The 18,771-nt window shown below is 62.6% G+C and overlaps 5 protein-coding genes across 5 annotated transcripts in view; 4 read left to right on the forward strand and 1 right to left on the reverse strand.

The window, feature by feature from the left end:
- EMIHUDRAFT_240419 (hypothetical protein) overlaps positions 1 to 1,155 on the forward strand; it is a gene marked incomplete at both ends in the record, with an annotated part of 2,849 nt that extends 1,694 nt beyond the window's left edge. The window contains 3 exons of the mRNA XM_005774764.1: positions 179 to 559; positions 634 to 724; positions 923 to 1,155. Of these exons, the coding sequence (XP_005774821.1) occupies positions 179 to 559; positions 634 to 724; positions 923 to 1,155 (705 nt within the window). The remainder of the gene's footprint in view (positions 1 to 178; positions 560 to 633; positions 725 to 922) is intronic.
- Positions 1,156 to 1,324: 169 nt separating this feature from the next.
- On the reverse strand, positions 1,325 to 2,992 carry EMIHUDRAFT_444293 (hypothetical protein). The gene has a single exon (XM_005774765.1). The coding sequence runs from the start codon at positions 2,854 to 2,856 to the stop codon at positions 1,744 to 1,746; it is 1,113 nt and encodes a 370-aa protein (XP_005774822.1). The 5' UTR covers positions 2,857 to 2,992; the 3' UTR covers positions 1,325 to 1,743.
- A 10,526-nt stretch (positions 2,993 to 13,518) lies between these two features.
- Positions 13,519 to 15,231, forward strand: EMIHUDRAFT_116795 (hypothetical protein; the record flags this gene model as incomplete). The annotated part of the gene is made up of 5 exons (XM_005774766.1): positions 13,519 to 14,213; positions 14,356 to 14,416; positions 14,536 to 14,625; positions 14,700 to 14,776; positions 14,913 to 15,231. 5 exons carry the CDS (start codon positions 13,519 to 13,521, stop codon positions 15,229 to 15,231), a joined length of 1,242 nt encoding a protein of 413 aa, XP_005774823.1.
- Positions 15,232 to 15,667: 436 nt separating this feature from the next.
- On the forward strand, positions 15,668 to 16,648 carry EMIHUDRAFT_240426 (hypothetical protein; the record flags this gene model as incomplete). The annotated part of the gene is made up of 2 exons (XM_005774767.1): positions 15,668 to 16,165; positions 16,265 to 16,648. The coding sequence occupies 2 exons, from the start codon at positions 15,668 to 15,670 to the stop codon at positions 16,646 to 16,648; spliced, it is 882 nt and encodes a 293-aa protein (XP_005774824.1).
- An 814-nt stretch (positions 16,649 to 17,462) lies between these two features.
- EMIHUDRAFT_116797 (putative NifU/IscU) lies at positions 17,463 to 18,029 on the forward strand (the record flags this gene model as incomplete). Its single annotated transcript, XM_005774768.1, has 2 exons — positions 17,463 to 17,702; positions 17,775 to 18,029. The coding sequence occupies 2 exons, from the start codon at positions 17,463 to 17,465 to the stop codon at positions 18,027 to 18,029; spliced, it is 495 nt and encodes a 164-aa protein (XP_005774825.1).
- Between the last annotated feature and the right edge of the window lie 742 nt (positions 18,030 to 18,771).

The following is an 18,771-nucleotide window of genomic DNA, read 5'->3' on the forward strand; positions in this document are numbered from 1 at the left end:
CGAAGGCCGCCATGACTGCGCGGTGGCAGGTCGTCGAGCATGTCGCGCGCACAGCGCTGGACGCCTCCGCGCCGCGCCGCTCCGCCGTGCTGAGGCCGCTCAAGGCGCAGCCCCTCCGCGCGCGCTCCGCCGGCGCGGGAGCTTCGGCGCCCGCCGCTCAGCGCCTCCCCCCTCGCAGGTGGAGCTGCGCGGTCTCGCGGCGGGCGGGAAGCCGTTCGAGTCGCCGAACCACCCGCGGAACGCAGAGATGGGCGCCCGGCGGCTCGTGCTGCCCGAGACCATCTACATCGACCGCGACGACTTTCGCGAGGCGCGAGCCTCCGTCGCGCTTCCCCGGACCCCGCGCTGCGCCCAGCGCCCAGCCGCGGTATCGTGGCGGCAGCGCACACGCGTCGGGGTGGGGCGCGCCGACGCGACCGCGCCTTCGCAGGTGGACGCGCCGAGCTTCTTCGGCCTCGCGCCCGGGAAGGAGGTTGGCTTGCTCGGCGCCGGCGTGACCATCCGCTGCGACGAGGTGGTGAGGGGCGGCGACGGCGGCGTGACCGCGCTCGTCTGCTCGGTGGGCGCGGCCCGTTGGCGGGGAGCGAGACTCCGGCACGACTCTGACGCGTCTCCATATGCCGCGCCTCCCAGGCGGACGGGTCCGCCGAGCGCAACAAGACCAAGGGCCACCTGCACTGGGTGTCTGCGGCCGAGGGGGTGCGCGCCAAGGTGCGCGTCTACGGTGTCCTCTTCACGCCCGAGGACCCCGAGGGCGAGGCTGCCAAGCTCAAGGGCGGGGGCGGCGGGGGCGACGAGGAGGGCGAGGGCGACGAGGCGGACGAGGCGGAGGCGGCCTCGCCTGAAAGCGCGAGCTACTCGCGGGCCGATGGCGCCGTGCAGCGTCCACGACGCGGCCCACGACGCGGCATGTGTCCCGTAGGCGCGCCCTCGTGGCTCAAGCTGCTCAACCCGGACTCCTGCGTGGAGCACGAGGCGGTGGTCGAGAGGGACCTCGCGCAGGCGGCGGGCCCTCCCGCGCGCAGCGCCGACCGGCCGGCCTTCCAGTTCCAGCGGCTCGGCTTCTTCTGCGTCGACACGGACTCCACGGCGGAGGCGCCCGTCTTCAATCGCATCGTCCCGCTCAAGGAGGACAAGGAGAAGAAGGCCGGGTGAGGGGCGCACGCGCCGGGCGCGCCACGTTCCCACAGTCAGATTGCCATCGGTAGAGAGCCAGATCGCGCCGAGCCGCGGTGGAGCGCCGCGCCACACCGCTCCGCCACCACTGCGCCACAGTGTATACGCACGCAGCGCCACACAGTGGCCAGGAGGCGTGGCTGTACTGTTTTTATCCGTATGAAATCATGAAATCAACAGCGAGACCCCTCGGAGGCAGATCACAGAGTGACAAAGAGCGCCACGTCGCACGTGGCTGCGCCGACGTGCCGACGCGGTGGTCGTCTCTAGGTGTGTGGATATCTCGGAAATCTCCGTCGCCCCCCTCGCGGCACACACACAGGCCGCCCGACGCCTACCTCTGCCGTCGGACCGCCAACCCCGGGGGTCCGCTCGAGCCCTCTTCCCCGCCCCCACAGACTAGCGTGTGTCCGTCCAGCGCATCGGACACTCTCTCGCAGAGAGGATAGCTCCAAAAAGCTGCCGGCTCTGCCGTCCGGGTTCCCGAGGCGCCCATCGAGCCGAATGGGATCACATTTCAGAGGACTGAGGGGGGTGACTGGTCCACGCACGCTCGGCGCGACGCGCTCACTTCTTCTTTCCCTTGGCGTCGATCAGTTTGAACTGGATGCCGTCCGGGAGCTCCCCTCCATACCGCTGAGGCAGGTTTGCGCAGTCAACGTCTTCGTGGAGCGCCGACTGGAAGTCGGGGCCAAATATCTTGAGCTTATCCGCCGAGCGCTTGGGCACCAGCGCCTTTATCAGCGGCCCCGCCGCCTTGGCGGTCGACTCGGAGAGGTTGACCATGTAGTTTCGGAAGGTTGTCGTCGGGTACACCTCCTTGGTCACCTCCGACGACGCCTTGGCGGCGGCCTTCCCGTCCTTCTCGACCTTTGGCGCGAAGGGATTGGGCATCATGTTGATGTGCGACATGTCCATGACGGTGTTTGTTAGCAGCAGCTTCCCGCATCGCCGCGAGAGCTCGTCGAGCACCAGCACGCGCAGCTCGTTGAAGGTGAAGAACTCCTTCGTCCACGGCTCGAAGCCGACAGCGGCGATGGCGGCATAGTCGACCACGCCCACGCACTCAATCACGACGAGGTTGCCTCGCTTGTCTCGCAGCAGCCGGTACGGGCCCTCGGTGCGCACGTCGGTGAAGGTGCGGGGGTTGACCTCCTGCAGAGCTTTGCTCGTCCCGTGCACGTAGATGCAGTCGAGCTCCTCCTTGCCGCCGAAGAAGCCGGGATTTTTGGCGACGATCTCGTCGCGGAGGGCGTCGAGTCCCTTCGCCTTGCGGCTCTTTAGCGAGCTGACGTACTCCTCGGCGGCGGCGGCGGCGTCCCACTTGTTTGCGCCCAAGAAGCGCATTATCCGGATGTCGTCTGCTGCCTCGGTCGAGGGCTTGAGGCTGCCATCCTTGGACACTGCAGCGTCGGCCTTTGAGCGGACCGCATCGATCAGGCCCTGAAGATACGGGCTCTTCTTCCGGGTGCTCAGCCCAACCTGCATCAGCAAGGCGGCGAGATCCTCGGGGGTGCTCGCCGCCGCGCTCCGCTCGTCGGCCTCGCCATCCCCCACTGGAGCTGGAGGCGGCGCGTTGTCCTCGGCATCAGGGACCTCAGCAGCCACAGGCACCGATTCGCGGGCAGCCTCGGCGGCCACAGCCTTGATCAGATTCAGCCCATCGGCGTCAATCTCCATTGTCGCCAGATAGCTCGTGTTGACCTCCTCATGGTCGTGCTTGGACTTGAAGGCGCCCCTGCAAGAGACACACGAGCCGTGTGAGGTGGTGCGCGCGGGTGTGCGCGTCTGGGCACACGCTGGGGCCAGCGAGAGGGCGTCTCTGGGGCAAGGTTGGCGCGCATTTTTGTCGCTGTCGGGGAAGGACGTATTGAAGTCGGCGGAACAATAAAATTCTCCGCTATGTCTCGCACTCAACCTCTCATACGAGAGAGGCGATTGCGTACTATAGATCGAAGCTAGAGGCGGTGGTCTTTGTGTGGGTGCCATCGCATGTGGGAATAGCCTGCACCGCATACGCCGACGCAGTAGCGACAGCATACCTACCTCGGAGCTCGGTCGGAAATAACGACACGGAGGACGCCTCGAAAGCGGTGCGGGACGCGGTGCGAACGCGGCCATGCATGTACACGGTGCGAAGGGAGGCGGCAGAGAACTCAGAGAAGAGGGAGATAGTGGACCGACGGACGTACGGACACATGTGTAGAGAGAGCGCGCACGAGAGAGAGATTTTTAGCAATACCAAACAACTGTTTGTTCGCACGAGTGGGTGTGCGAGCAATATCGAAAGACGGTGAGGCCGGGATGGGGATCGCACACGGCAGGGGTGGCGGGACGATTGTGGAGCGAAGTGGCTGTAGCCAGCCTCTCGGCTCTCGACATAATCAACAACGCCACAACTTTTCCTATTTATTGGTGGAGAGCTCACAGAGCTCAAAAGAAAAGAGAACACCGCTGGGACAATAAGATGAGATTACCAGACGAGAACGGGGGGAAGGATATAGGCGGGCGACATTTGACGACTCGGGGATCACCATGTGACGACCAAAACGATCTTGGGGGCCAGGGTGAGACAACAGGTCGGGCTGCCACACGGGGCACACCACAGGCGTATTCTAGAAGGGAAAAGAAGCGGGGAATGAGGGGCCCCGCCACGAGGAGTGCGTTCTGGGGATGCAGAGCGTGCAAGGCGGCTAGGGATGAGGCCACAAAAGAGGCGCGCGAGGCAAGGAGGAGAATCGGGGAACTGAGAGACTGGGACGACTGGACACAAGAAGACAGTGAGCCACCACAGGCGTCGTTGGCGCACATACTGAGCGGCAGCTGCGCTGTGGAAATAAGGAAGAGGCGCGTTACTTCATGCGGAAGCTTGACAAACACGCGGCGAGGGCGACAGCAAGAGTCGAACGGGCGGCGTCTGACTCAAAAGACACAGCCGCATTCCTGAGACACGCGAGGGCAGCCTCCTTAAAGGCAATGGGCTCTAGATTCGGAGCGCGCGCCGAAGAGGAGTACGACAAAATAGCGCCCGTGATTGCCTGCACGCTGCCCGCACTCACGGACTCCATACCAAGAAAGAAAGAGAGGGGAGCTCGCAGGAGAGATGACGAGTGAACTACAGGTAGTGGGGAAGGCAGCCTCGATCGCCATACAGACATGGGTGCGAAACAACGACAAGACCAAGGCACGGGCAGAGGAGAGAGAGAAGAATATAGGATGGATAAAGCGCCTGTTCACGGCATGGAGGGTGAGCCACGCTGAACGAAATGAGCGTAAAGCTGAACAGGAGGAAGCCGGGGAAGAAGACTCCGAGGAAGACGAAACACCAGTGGTAATCCCGTCGTCAGATGTAACGATGCACCCGAAGGGGACCCCAGCGCCAACATCATCGGTGGAGGTGCAAGTGTTCGAAGAGAGAGTGGAACTGAGCAACGATATGACTGGGCGGCAAATGATCGGAGTGGGCGTAAGAAGAGTCGTCCTTGCGCGAGGAGAGCTAGATAAACTCGAGGGGCCAAAATATGCCGCGAGGAGAGCAGAGCTGCGACGAAAGAAGAGAGAAGCCGCGAGAGCAAGGGATCGGCAGGCGGCGGCGGCGTCGCAGGACGAGGCAGACGAGAACGACGCGACAGAGGAGGAAGCGACAGGAGGGAGAACGACGAGAGTGGGACGACCGCGAGGTGGCATGAAGGTTGCAGCGAGAATCGGCGAGGGACTGCGAAGGGAGATAGAAAGAGGCAGACGACCAAGGGTTAGGGTGGGCGACGGCTAGAGTAGCACCACACTCCTGTACTTAAAATCCCTGTGTGGTGGCGGCGTGCCGTCCTCCCATCCCTCCCTTGGCGTGTATGTTTTCTTTCTTTCTTTCTTTCAACCTCTCATAGACCAGCAATTCAATACTTCAGCACTCCGAGCTCCACGAGATTTTATTTCTGTCGAGCTCGGGGCGACGCGCGCCGGCCGCGGCGCATTTATTCTTTTTTGCGTATAGGGGGTTTCCAGCGGCTTTATGAAAGATCAATGCGGAAAGGCGTGCGCACGCGGCTCGCCGGGGAACTCGCCAGCTGGGAGGGGCCGCGCAGCGATCGTATGCACACACGTCACACGAGCGACGAGGTCAAAGAGCGCTCAGCGGCACACGCAGCCGGGACGCGCCAGACGCGCGCGCGGGGCGCGGCGGGGCAGTCCTCATGATGACATCGTCTATGCGCGACCTCGATCACCGAGGCTCAGATCTAAAGTATGGCATGTAGTGCGCCTGCACAGCACTCCTCACGAGAGACGCGACCGACATACAAAACCCGGCGGCCCGCGGGCTACACCTCGCGGCTCTCACCGCACCCACGAGGGCGGGCGTTTAGCAACAGCATGCAGCACTTCCAACGCTAGGGGAAGTGCACGAGATCAACACAGACGGGCGGCGGCGGAGAGGAGGCGACCGCCTCACTTGCCACCGGTGTAGTAGAAGAATTGAATCATCGGTGCCTGCGCGGGGAAGGGCGAGACCGCGCGCGCCGTGGGTGGATGTGGGAGGGTGGGAGGGGGGGGGGGAGGGCGGCGACGGGCGCGCGCGCCACAAAGGCGATCGCAATGAGGCCATAGACCACCTGAGGGTAGGTTGGCGGAGGGAGAGCTGTCGGGCTCGAGAGGCGCGGAGCACGGGCTAGGGCGCGGGACGCGAGAGCCTGCGTGTAGGTGGCCTTCTTGGCGGTCGTCTGCTCGGCGGTCATGTAGGTGCCCTCCAGGTCCTGCTCGTACTGCGAACGGGGGAGGCGGCGGCGCCTCAGCGGAGCGACGAGGTTTTCGCGGAGGCCGGCAGCCGCTTGTGTCTTGTGTGTGTGTGAGCGGTGTCTGTCGCGTCCGAGCTGTCGTTGCGTGCGCGCGCGGGTGTAACGAGCGATCGCCCGGACGACCAGCGGCGACGGGCGACGGCGCGGCGGAGCTCGCCTGCGTCTTCATCTTGGCGCGCTCGGCGAGAAACTTCTCCTGGTCCGAGTCGGCGACAAGCGAGAAGCCGGCGCGCTCGACGGCGGCGCTCGGCGCCGGCACGTCCGCCGCGGTGAAGGCTGGGTTCGCCGTGCTCAGCGCGAGCGCGAGCGACGACGCCATGGCTCCGCGCACAGCAGCGTCGCGCATCGCCCCGATGGACGGGCGCGGCGGCGCCGGCCCGCCTGCGAACGGGGCTCGAAAGGCGTCGGCGAGGCGCAGTGGTGGCGGCGCCGCGGGGCTGGGGGAGGGGAGGCCGAGACCGATGTTTAGGGCGGCGGCGCTGGAGAGGAGCGCGCAGAGCAGGAGGATGCTGCTCATGTGTGTTCGGTGGTGTCGCGGAAAGGTTGTCCCCACTGGGGTGTGTGTGTGAGAGAGAGAGATTTTTATTAACCAACAAGAAATCACGGCTCTCACAGTGATTTGGGCTCGGCAGCTTGTTAGCCCTCAGCCGAAGCTGGGGCCGGTCCCGTAGCCGAGAGAGCCCGCGCCGATGAGTTCGACGCGGTCGGGGGGCCTGCGGAGAGGCCAGCGAGTTGGCGATCGCTGTACTTCATGGTCGTCATCAAGTGACCGGCTGACAAGCCAGAGGTCGATACTCTGGACGACCCATAGGATGCCATGAACAGCGCACAGCGCCGGGGGGGCCATAGGACGTATTTTCTTCTCAATAACAAGGCTGTGAAAGCGCGGCCACAAGTCACAGGGCCCGCTCGTCCATGCGACCGGTAAAGGCTGGGTCAAAGGGCACAAGGGACCTGGCTCATGGTGTCCCGGAAAGGTTATTCCATGACTCACCTAGCACAGTGAATTCACAGCCTTGTTATTGAGAAGAAAATACTTAAAATAAACGCACAACCCCGGGCCCGAAATCGCACAGAGACCGTCACGCAACACGGGGTCCCAGGGAAGGCGAGCAAAAACCTTTATCGCGCGCGCACGCCGACTAGGATTCCTATTCACAGTCTTCTAGGCAGTCCGTCCCAGTCTGAAGACTTCATAGACTGCTTAGACTGCAACTGGGAATAACCTCGGAAAGGTGCGCGGGCGACTTGGAGGCGATTTTCTTTTTTGCTCGCGGCGGTCGACGCGGGCGCGCCCTCTGGCCTCTGCGTGCGAGCGAGGGACCGCTCGGCCGCCTCGACGCGCCGCCCATTTTCTCATCCTAAGAATTTTTTCTTCTCCATCCCCACACTTTTTAAAACACCTTTACATCTCTCATCTCTCTACAACACTCTACAAAACTCTACAACTTTACAACTCTACACACTCCTCCTCACATCCCTCACATCTCACCATCACCTCCTACTTCCCCACTACCTCCACCTCCATCTCCAAACACAACACAACATAACACATATTTATTCACATCTTAATCATCAAATTTCAAAATTTCTCGGGCACGCGTGGCATTTGCGCCGTATGATGAGAATCGACGGCCCGCAGATCAGGATGCAAACGCGTTGTGGCATCGCTGCATGGACCTAATGCACCGTGGCGATACCAACAATGTTTACACGCGTGAGCTCTTTGCGCGGCTGCAGGACGTGGGCACTCGCTTCTTCGACGAGGTGTCTGGGCGTCCCGACTGGTATGAGACGACAAAGTTCGGGTTTCTCCTCAACAAGAGCCTCGAGGAGTTTGCGACGCGAGAGCACGTCGCAAAGTACCGAGTCGAGGAACGCTGGTCCACTCTCGATGGGGCTGGCGTTGTTCACTCCCACTACGCCACCAAGGTAGATGAGAACGGGGTGCCGATACCTGTCGCGCACAAGACTGGGACGGGCCGTCGGGCGACCTGTCTGGCGGACGCCAGTTCGTCGCTGGCGCCGTCGCGCTTTATCTGCAGTGGAAGGTTGGGTACCCTCTCAAGGTGGGCATGATGATATGTGCAAAGATGTTCACGCCCCACGGCGAGAACACGTAATCGGACCCTATTAGCGCCTCTACATCTTTCATCTCTCTACAACACACAATCTATCACACGCCACCCGAATTTAAATCTCTACATCTCTACAACACTCTACAACATTCTACAGCTCTACAGCTCTACAACTCTACACACTCCTCCTCACATCCCACCATCACCTCCACTCCCCCACTACCTCCACTTCCACCTCCAAACACAAACACAATCTCACACACATCTACAACTTCTCCATCCGACCACGACACCACAACACAACGCACATTTATTCACACCTTAATCATCAAATTTCCTTTTCTCAAAAATCTTCTCAACACAACATATTTTTTATACTTCTATAATTAATATTAAACTATTAACTATTAAATAATTTCACTTGTAGTCCCCGCGGAAATTTCACATTTCAACTATATAGGCGGGTGCGGAGCTGGCCTCCCCTATCCAGCATCCCACACTCGAACGAAGCGCACGCCGCCGCGGCACCGTGCGCGATCGAGTGGCTGCCAGCACGTGAAACGGCGCAAGCGCGGCATTGCTTGCTGTGCTGGCTGTCTTCGTTCGACGCCCGAGGGTCGCGCTCGCTTCCGTGCCGCCGACACGTTTGTGCAGCGCGACGAGTTCGGCATCCGGCCAGAGACTCGCTGCGGCGTCTGCACTCTGCAGTACCTTTGGGAGGTGCACGACGGCTCCAGCGGCACGGAGGGTGCAGCGTCGGCGCAGTGCTTTCGCGCTTTGGCTCCTGGCTACCGAAAGTTCTCGTGGCAGGACGGTGCCAAGAAGATGCCTCGCCGTGCGGACGGCTCCTTGACATTCCTCTGTGAGCGGTTTGCTCACACACTTACACGCAAAAGCACACGCGGCAAGACCCGCGGAGGACGGCGTCACCGGGAGGCACAAGAACAGCTGAAGCGCGCTCCAGGGCCTGGTGGTGTGCCGTTTTTGTCGAAGCACGCCATCACGCCGCGAGCGTCGCACAGGGTGACAGTCAGCTCGTGCGAGGTCGGCGTCGTCTTGGCATTGAGTGCTGACGGCGTGGCGGCGACAGGTGGTAGGGGCTTGGTCGAGGCACAAAGGCTCCATGGCCGACAGAAGCTGGCAGGCAGCTCTTTGCACCCGCACGGCACTCACATCGCTTCGTAGGTCCCTTCAGCAGACACCGTGCGAATCGCAGCGCTCGGCAGGGCGATGATGCTCACCACTCCGTCAGCGTGGCGGACATCGCCCAGGTCATTGCGGGGGACAGTGCAATAGAGGTAGAAGGATTCAGTCATGCAGCTACGGTTCGTGATGAGTGCGCCCTGGGCACCACGGGCAGCTACAAGCGCCGGCGTCTGAGCAGAACAATGCGGCGGAGGAAGAGGAGGAGCCTTCCTGTGAGTTGTGTCGGCGCGTGGTGCAGTGAGGCACGTCTGAGGCACGATTGGTATCACAGTGGATGCAGGACTGCAAAATGCGGCCGCGGCGGCGTGAGAGGGGGTCGACGAGCGGGGTGCGCGCACACACCTCGAAACGATCGTCCGCAACAAAATAGGCGAGCTGCACACGCTCCTCGTCGATCTCCTTGCTGGCTTTTCGCCTCATAATCGCGAGCGCGTGGTTGCGGGTCGGTTGCGAGGGGCTAAGCCTGGCTAGCCAGGTCCGCCTGGGCGCCTCCAGTCTTGCTTTTGCGGTGAACATTCTTGTATTGGTTTGGCAGAGGTGTTTTCGTGCGGTCTGTCAGTTGCTGCTGATAGCCGGTTTTCGCCTCATAATCGCGAGCGCGTGGTTGCGGGTCGGTTGCGAGGGGCTAAGCCTGGCTAGCCAGGTCCGCCTGGGCGCCTCCAGTCTTGCTTTTGCGGTGACCATTCTTGTATTGGTTGGCAGAGGTGTTTTCGTGCGGTCTGTCAGTTGCTGCTGATAGCCGGTTTTCGCCTCATAATCGCGAGCGCGTGGTCGCGGGTCGGTTGCGAGGGGCTCAGCCTGGCTAGCCAGGTCCGCCTGGGCGCTTCGAGTCATCCGCACTGCAATAATAATCTCTCGCGAGCGATCTGATCACCGCCCGTGAGTCGCTGCTTTGCTTGAACCGTTTTTGGCCGTTCGTCTATCGCGACAATTTGGGAGGCGCTTGGAGCAAGCCGCTCTCTTGCGTTGGTAGATGAACAAGGGCATTGGTACAGCCGAGGGCCTCCTGTAGTGTATGTCAACACAATAAACTTTGTCTCCGGCTGTTGGAGCTCTTGGCATCGGACAGAAGGCGTTGAGCGCCTGCTAAGTACATGTACATGTCATGTTGTACTGATGACGTTGACTTTTTGCGACACTGGTCTTGTTTACTTTTACTTCTCGACGTGTCCGAATATACTGAAATCAAATTTTGGTAGTTTTCTTCAAGCTGCCCGTAGAGCGTAGTCACTGCAAGCAATGATAGTCGGCGATGCAGTTTGTGTGCTCGAGAGCTACCCCGGTCCTTACAAAGGCCGACGAGGGCAGATTGTCAAAGTAGACTCTGGTCGGACCAATAGCTTGCGCGTCCAGTTTGACGAGTCGGAGGCAGCTTGGTTTCCGCCGGAAGCGGTGGAGTCAGTGTCGCAAGGTGGCAACGGTTTGTCACAGTCGCAGAGGCTCACCCTGGACAAGGTGCCAGACGTTGAGCGCGAAAGTGTGCTTGCTGTCTCCAAGTTCCGAGTTATTGACAAGCAAAGCAACTGGATTGGGATGCCCGTTGTGGTCGTCGACACCGATGCACTTGCGCACACCGCTTCCGTCCGCCTGGAGGTAGGTGGCAGTGCTGTGCGATCGGTTGCATGGAAGCACCTCGAGGTCGTATCTTCCTCGTCTGCGAATGTAGCGGGTACGGTTGCCGCTGCCAGAGAGGTCGCAGCTGCCGCCAAGTTCAAACCGAACGACTATGTGAGCATCCTGCGTACGTGTCCAACTCCGCATCCCGGTGTTCACCTCGTTCGGGAGTGGCGAGGCGAGACAAACGGGGTTGACCATTATCTCATTGGGATACAACACCATGGAGATCTTGTTGTGTCCGAGACGTTCCTTGTTGCGGAGAAGCCATGCGTCGCCGAGCGCCCTAGTACAGCTTTGGCGGTCCCAACGCATCGTCCAAACGGCCAACCGTACACGCCCGACCAGATTGCGGCCCTCAAGTCTATCCTCGAGCAACGCTCGAATATCGAGCTCAGCGGTCCACCCGGCTCTGGCAAGACCGAGGTGTACTGTGTCGGGGTGTCAGTCATTCAGGCGGCTAAGGAGGTTGTACTCGTGGCCACGCTGAGCAACGAAATTGTTGTGCACTCGCACAAGCAGCTCAAGCGGCACGGAGTTATCAACGCCGAGGAAATCTGCGGCACCTACACAAAGAAGTTTTGGGCAACGCTTGGCGAGGAGTGGTCGTGGGACAACGTCCCAAAGATTGTGGCCGAGATCACCACGAGCCCAAAGTGCCGGACGGTGTGCAACGACATACGCCAGGCGTCGGTGATTGTTTTTGAGGAGGACGAGAACACACTGCCGCACTTCAAAGACATCTTGCTCACCGTCATTTCCAGGGTTTGCGGCTACACGGGTCCTGAGCCAGGTGCCAACAAGCAGTACATCTTTGTGCGCGACCAGCGCCAGCTCGGTGGCATCGAGGTCGTGGACGGCAACGGTCGCAACGTCAACAACGTCGGTCTGCTCCCGGGCGGTGTTATGGCTGGCGGCGGGCAAGCCAAGGAGTCGCTCTGCTTCGAGTCGCAGGCTACGCAGAAGTTATACCCGGGTCAGCCTGTCACGGTCTCACCTCGCCATTTTGGTGACGACGGCCGCTCGCGCCTCGCCTGAAGAGGGGACGGCGCTTCGCTACTGCTCTTTGCGCAGCAAGTTCCTTCTCAACATGCCAAGTGCGCGACAAGAGGGGCTTCGCGGTTTCGGTAGCGAGGAGCTGGTTAAGGTGGAGTACGTGTGCGCGGCGCACCTACAGGCACGCAGCGGACAGGAGGCCAACTTCGTGGACCACCACCTCTCGGGCACGCGTGGCATTTGCGCCGTATGATGAGAATCGACGGCCCGCAGATCAGGATGCAAACGCGTTGTGGCATCGCTGCATGGACCTAATGCACCGTGGCGATACCAACAATGTTTACACGCGTGAGCTCTTTGCGCGGCTGCAGGACGTGGGCACTCGCTTCTTCGACGAGGTGTCTGGGCGTCCCGACTGGTATGAGACGACAAAGTTCGGGTTTCTCCTCAACAAGAGCCTCGAGGAGTTTGCGACGCGAGAGCACGTCGCAAAGTACCGAGTCGAGGAACGCTGGTCCACTCTCGATGGGGCTGGCGTTGTTCACTCCCACTACGCCACCAAGGTAGATGAGAACGGGGTGCCGATACCTGTCGCGCACAAGACTGGGACGGGCCGTCGGGCGACCTGTCTGGCGGACGCCAGTTCGTCGCTGGCGCCGTCGCGCTTTATCTGCAGTGGAAGGTTGGGTACCCTCTCAAGGTGGGCATGATGATATGTGCAAAGATGTTCACGCCCCACGGCGAGAACACGTAATCGGACCCTATTAGCGCCTCTACATCTTTCATCTCTCTACAACACACAATCTATCACACGCCACCCGAATTTAAATCTCTACATCTCTACAACACTCTACAACATTCTACAGCTCTACAACTCTACAACTCTACACACTCCTCCTCACATCCCACCATCACCTCCACTCCCCCACTACCTCCACTTCCACCTCCAAACACAAACACAATCTCACACACATCTACAACTTCTCCATCCGACCACGACACCACAACACAACACACATTTATTCACATTTTAATCATCAAATTTCCTTTTCTCTAAATTATTAATTATTAATATAATAATTTCACTTGTAGTCCCCCCGAAATTTCACATTTCAACTATATAGGCGGGTGCGGAGCTGGCCTCCCCTATCCAGCATCCCACACTCGAAGCGCACGCCGCCGCGGCACCGTGCGCGATCGAGTGGCTGCCAGATCGAGCCGGGCTAGCTCAGTTGGTTAGAGCGTTGGATTCATAACCCAGAGGTCACCAGTTCGATCCTGGTGCCCGGCATCCTCTTTTGGCGCACACATTAACCCCCCACGGTGCCCGGCATCCTCTTTTGGCGCACATTGACCCCCACGAGCACCCACGAGCACCGCTGCACCCCAAGGACCTTCACTAATGTAAATAAAGAGGCAACGCTAGGCATGTTCAAGAGATATTTGTTAAGAGCCTGTTGACAGCCAAGTTTCCGTCGAGCGGCCCGTCCCGATCATGCTCTCCGAGTTCATGCTCTCCGAGGCCTCCCGGCGGGCCACGGCGCGGCGAGCCGGGCCCCAAGCCGACCCTGAGCCGCCGCCGACCGCCGGCGGAGCGCACACGTAAAGAAAGAACGCGAAGACATTTTCGTTCTTCTTCTGAAACGATGTCTCCTCATATGTCCAGGCCGCCGCTGCCGCTCCTGCAGCCCACGGCCTCGCTGCTGCTGCCCCTGCTGCTGCTGCAGCCCACGAGGGCCTCGCTGCAGCCCAACACGCTACCGTCAATGGCGCCGCCGCCCTGGTCACCCGTTCGAGCGCCGCGAATCGCCGACCGCGGCGCGGGCCGGTACACCCAGGCGCGGAGCGGCGCGGACGGCAACGTCACGCTCTGCTGGAACGCAGTCGAGCCCGAGGCGGGCCTGCGGCTCGCGAGGTGCGGCGGCTCGTCGTGCGAGGGCTGGTCCCACCCGCCGACGCTCGTCTCTGGCGCCGACGGCGATCCGCGCTTCATCCGGATGCGCATGGCGCACCGCTCCTCGCGGCCAGTCCTCTGCCACACGTCGAGCGGCGGCCGCGCCCTCTCGCTCGGCATCTGCCTCGACGCGGTCTGCAGCCAGTTCAAGGCGGTGGAGCTCGAGAGGGCCGTCAAGGTGCGCCACTGCGACCTCGAGTCGTCGGGCCGCGAGGGCACGCGCGTCGCCGCCGCCCTGTCGGACGAGGCCGGGTCGCGCCTGGTGCTGCTGAGGGTGGACCTGCCCACCGGCTCCGTGGCGGCCAAAACCGTGCTGGCGACCGCGGCGGACCCCTTCACCGTCAACGAGACGACGCGGCGCCCCGAGCGCGGCATCGAGGGCCCCGTGCTCGCGGATCGGTCCCTCGCGTACTGGGACATCTCGGGCCGGCGGCTGCGCCTCGTCTTCGACACGGCCGACCCACGGCCCCGCCGCTCGCCACTCGCCGCCGGACGCCCCCGCCCTGCCCCTCGCGACGGCTGCGTCGGCGCATCGTGCTAGGCGCTCGAGCGTGGTGGTGGCGCAGGGCGGCGGTGCGGGCGTGGCGGCGGCGGGCGGCATGGTCAACCCCGGGGCCTGGGCGCGCCTCCTCGCGGTCGGGAAGGCTCTCCCCCCCCCCGGCGCCGGCACGGGCGCCGGGCGCGAGACACCGAGTCCGCCTGCTGCGCCCGCCCGCCGCAGGACGCGCTCCTGCTCACATTCTTCGACCTCGCCCGCCACTCGCTCTTCCTGGCGCGCTGCTTCCGGCTGCTTCGCCGTTGCGACGCGCCGGTCCGCTCGCTCCGCCGCCCCGCCGCCGCCGCGCCGAGCCGCCGCAACCGCGCCGAGCCGCCGCAGCGCCGCAGCGCCGCAGCGCCCCAGCCGCAGCCCTCGGCCTCGGCCTCGGACGCGTGATCCGTGGCGACGCCCTCGCCCCCTTAAGGTGCTGGTCGACGCCACCGCCTTCCACGGGGACATCAGGCGAAGGAAGCCGCGCCCACAAGTCGCCCGCCCAGCCGCCGCCCCCGCCGCCGCTCTCCCCTTCCCTCGCCCGCACCTCCGCCCCGCCCCCGGCGCAGCGACTTTGGTGCGGGCGCCTTCCCCGACCTCGCCCTCTCGCCGCACGGCGCGCCGGCCCTCGCCTACTTCGTCGAGGCCTCGCCCTCGCGCGGCTGCCTGCGGGTGCTCCGCTGCAGCGACCCGCTCTGCGGCTCGTGGCGCCTCTTTGACGCCTCGTGCGGCCCGCGCGGGTACGGACGGGACGCCTCGCTCGCCTTTGGTCGCGACGGCGCTATCGTCGCCTCGTTCCTCGACCTCGACGGCCACGACGACCCCGCGAGGATGATTGCGCGCGTGGCGGTGTACAATGATAGCCAGGGCGCCGTGCTCGCAGATTAGATTAGATAGCCGAAGGCGAAGACGAACAGAGTCAGACTCAGAGAGTGTTTGTTAAAAGAAGAACACTGCACACAGTCAGGCTCGGACTCGGGACTGGAAAAAAAGAAGGAAAACATCAACCAAAGGAAAAAAGAAAAATACGAGTGGAGGGATGCGAGCTCTCGCCCGGCAACCCTAGCCAGGCCTCACGCGCTGGCCGCGACCGCGACTGGAGATGACTATTTATTTAATTAATCATTTATGGGAGGACGGCGCGCCCGATCGATTGCGCCTACTTTCATGAGCATCTGAGCATGGTAGTTATCTATTTATTTATGGTAGGCGCCGAGTGATGCGCGTATTGGGAGCGCGACTGAGGGATCAGGGACGGCTCGGACGGGAGACCATTTCGGAATTCTTTCATCCGGGGTAAGCATTGCGGCCGCTCCATATGTATATGTTGCTCGCCGAGCTAGAGGAGGCGCTTTTCATTCCGCTCGCGGCCACGCCGCTCGCCCAGGCCGTCGGCCTCACCCCGCTAGCCCTCGCGGCTGGGGTTTCCTGCCTCGCAGCCCAGCTGCTCCTCTTCGTCGCCTTCTCCTACTTGCTGCCAGACGGCCCGTGGCGGAGGCTGCCCGGTCTGACCGCCCACCAGTGCATCTGTTTCCCGCTCATGATTGGCCTCGCCTGCGTCGGAGTCCAGGATTGGTTCCTCTCAGCAGCGGTCCCGACCTCGTTGAGCGGCCGCGTGCTGGACGAGCACCGGCTCGGAGGCCAGCTGGCGCAGCTGGTGTACGGCGAGCTGCTGCTGTGGGACATCCCTTGCGGCCTCCTCGTGCCGAGCCTTCGTGAGCCGCTCATGCTGGCGCACCACTTTGGGATGGCCGCCGTCGCGTACGCGACGCTGAGCCCGCTCTGCAGCTACTACGCCGTCTTCTTCTTCGGCGCCATCGAGGTGAGGCCCGGCCACGCCCCGCACCCTCTAATCACGCCCGCGCCAACAACCCCTGTGCCCATGAGACGCGTCCCGCCGCCGTCGCCGCCGTGTGCGCAGGTCAGCGGCATCCCGCTCTCGATCGTCGACGTCTTCCACCCAAAGCACGAGAAGCACGTCCGCCGGGGCGGCGGCTGGTTCGAGTACGAGAAGGCCTCGCCGCTCTGCCGCGCCGTCAACGAGCTCGCCCGCGTCTGCTTCGCCGCCGCGTACCTGCCGCTAAGGGCCGTCTATTTCCCGTGGGTGGTCGGCTCACAGGCGGTGCCGGACATGCTCGCGACGCTCGCGCTTCCGCAAGAGGAGCGGCCAGCCGCGCCCGATGCTGCGCTGTATGGAGTGATCGGCTTCGGCATAGCCTTCTCGGCGCTGCAAATGTACTGGGGCAAGCTCGTCTTCACGCAAGTGCTGCACGTCCTTGCGGGCCCAAAGCCGAAGGGCGAGTGAGAGAGACTAGGGGGCCTCGCAGACGACCCGGGTTTCGCAGCGGCACGCGTCTGCACGCGCCAGCCACGGCGCCGTGCGACGCCGCGCGCAGTGGTCTGGATACTTAGTTACGAGTAGTAATGATGGCCGCCAAAGCAGCGGGTGTGACTTGAAAGAAATCGAGAACCGCCGTCACCACAACGCGCACAACGGCTCACCTCGGGAAGGACTCGTGTGGCTAGGTTGTAGGTCGTAGTCAGAGAGCTCCAGCCTCCACAAGAAACACGCACATACTTGGAGCACTTGGAGTGCGGTCGCGGGTCGGCGGGATGGGAGGACGGCACGCCGCCACCAGTGACAGCCGCGAGCGCTTGGAGCACTTGGAGCGCAGTCAGCAACCTCACGTCCAGGACCGGGGAAAAAGAAAGTAAGAAAACAGGACAGAAAGAAAGAAAGAAAACAGACAACCCAAGGGAGGGATGGGAGAACAGGGAAAAAAGAAAGAAAAGAAAGAAAACAGACAACCCAAGGGAGGGATGGGAGGACGGCACGCCGCCACCACACAGGGATTTTGAGGAGAGGTGTGTGGTGCGCTATCCGTCGCCCACCCTAGGGAGTCTGCCTCTTCCTATCTCTCTTCGCAGTCTCTCGCCGATTCTCGCTGCAACCTTCATGCCACCTCGCGGTCGTCCCACCCTCGTCGTTCTCTCCCTTGTCACTTCCTCCTCTGTCGCGTCGTTCTCTTCTGCCTCAGGACAGGGGAGCTAAGAAGCGCTCGGCAATTTTCTTTCGGCTGCCTGAGCGAGAGCTTCCTGGACGTCGCGCCCTCGCTTCCATGTTGGTGCGCTCTCTGCGCCCTGCGCCTGCCGCGCTCCGCCTCGCCGTCGCGCGGCGCGGCTACCACAAGAACATCATCGACCACTACGAGACGCCTCGCAACGTCGGATCCTTCGACAAGGAGGATCTGGACGTCGGCACGGGTCTTGTTGGCGCGCCGGCCTGCGGCGACGTGATGAAGCTGCAGCTCAAGATTGGGAAGGACGGCAAGATCGAGGACGCCGTCTTCAAGGCGCGCGTCCCCCTCCCCCTCCCCTCACCCCTTCTCCCGCTCTCACACACTGCCTCCCGCCCGTCCGTGTGCATGCAGGTGGTTGCAGATGGCAAGGCGACGTATGCGAACCAGGGCAAGGCCAAGGTGGGCACCGTCCTCTACCGCGTCGTGTGGAAGGACTTCCCGCCCGACCTCGTCTGGTACGAGCCGGAGGACAACCTCGGCGAGGGCTACCTCAAGGAGTACGAGGCGCGCGTCGCGGCGGAGGCGGCAGCCGACGAGGAGTCGGCGCGTGAGGATGCGGAGCTCGAGGAGCTGGAGGAGGCGGAGGCGCTCGCGCGCGACGAGTGAGCGTGGTGGGCGGCCTCGAGGCTGCTGCGCGGTGTTGCGGGTGGAGTATGGTTAGAAAATGTGTCAGGGATCGGTCTAATGGACCGTTCCGCTGCGGTTCTGTGGTCCATAGGGTCTGATAGTCCTTGCATACTCGTCTCGAGGCATGCGGTTAAAGTTGAAAATTTAATAAAATCGGCCCCGACCGGCCTAGTATGTGTATGTTTTCAACTGTAGAGAGACGTCTCGGTTTGAGCGCAGCGCGAGTGGGAGAATTTCGGCGGTCGTGGAGGTCGTGGACGTCGTTGAGTGGCGAGTCACGCTCGTGCGGACAGCATCATGCCGTCGCCGGACGCGGCGGCGAGGCACACGGGCGCCGGCGTGGCGCGTCGGCAGGCCCACCACGAGCGGATGCGCGACGCGCTCGGGAAGCGGCCGCGGGCGAGGCGGAGCTTCCGCCGGCGGACGACGCGGTCGAGATGGCGAGCGCCGTCCACGTGCTGGACAGCGTGCGGGAGGTGGGCCCGAACTACACCCTGCTGCGCAGCAAGGAGACGAAGGCGAAGCGGCGGAAGCGAAAGCGCGAGGATGCCAGGGCGGCGCTCGACGGTACCCTTGGAATGGCCGGATCCAGCCTTGAAAGTACGAGATCGCGCGCGTTTCGCGCGCAGCACCGCCTGTTCTCCGCGGCTGAGTGGTGACGACGCGTGCCGTGTGCCATCAGAGTTGGGCGCGCGCGGCGCGACGGCGCCCGCGAGGGAAG

The sequence above is a fragment of the Emiliania huxleyi genome (assembly GCF_000372725.1).
Source record: "Emiliania huxleyi CCMP1516 unplaced genomic scaffold EMIHUscaffold_308, whole genome shotgun sequence".
Lineage (NCBI taxonomy): Eukaryota > Haptophyta > Isochrysidales > Noelaerhabdaceae > Emiliania > Emiliania huxleyi.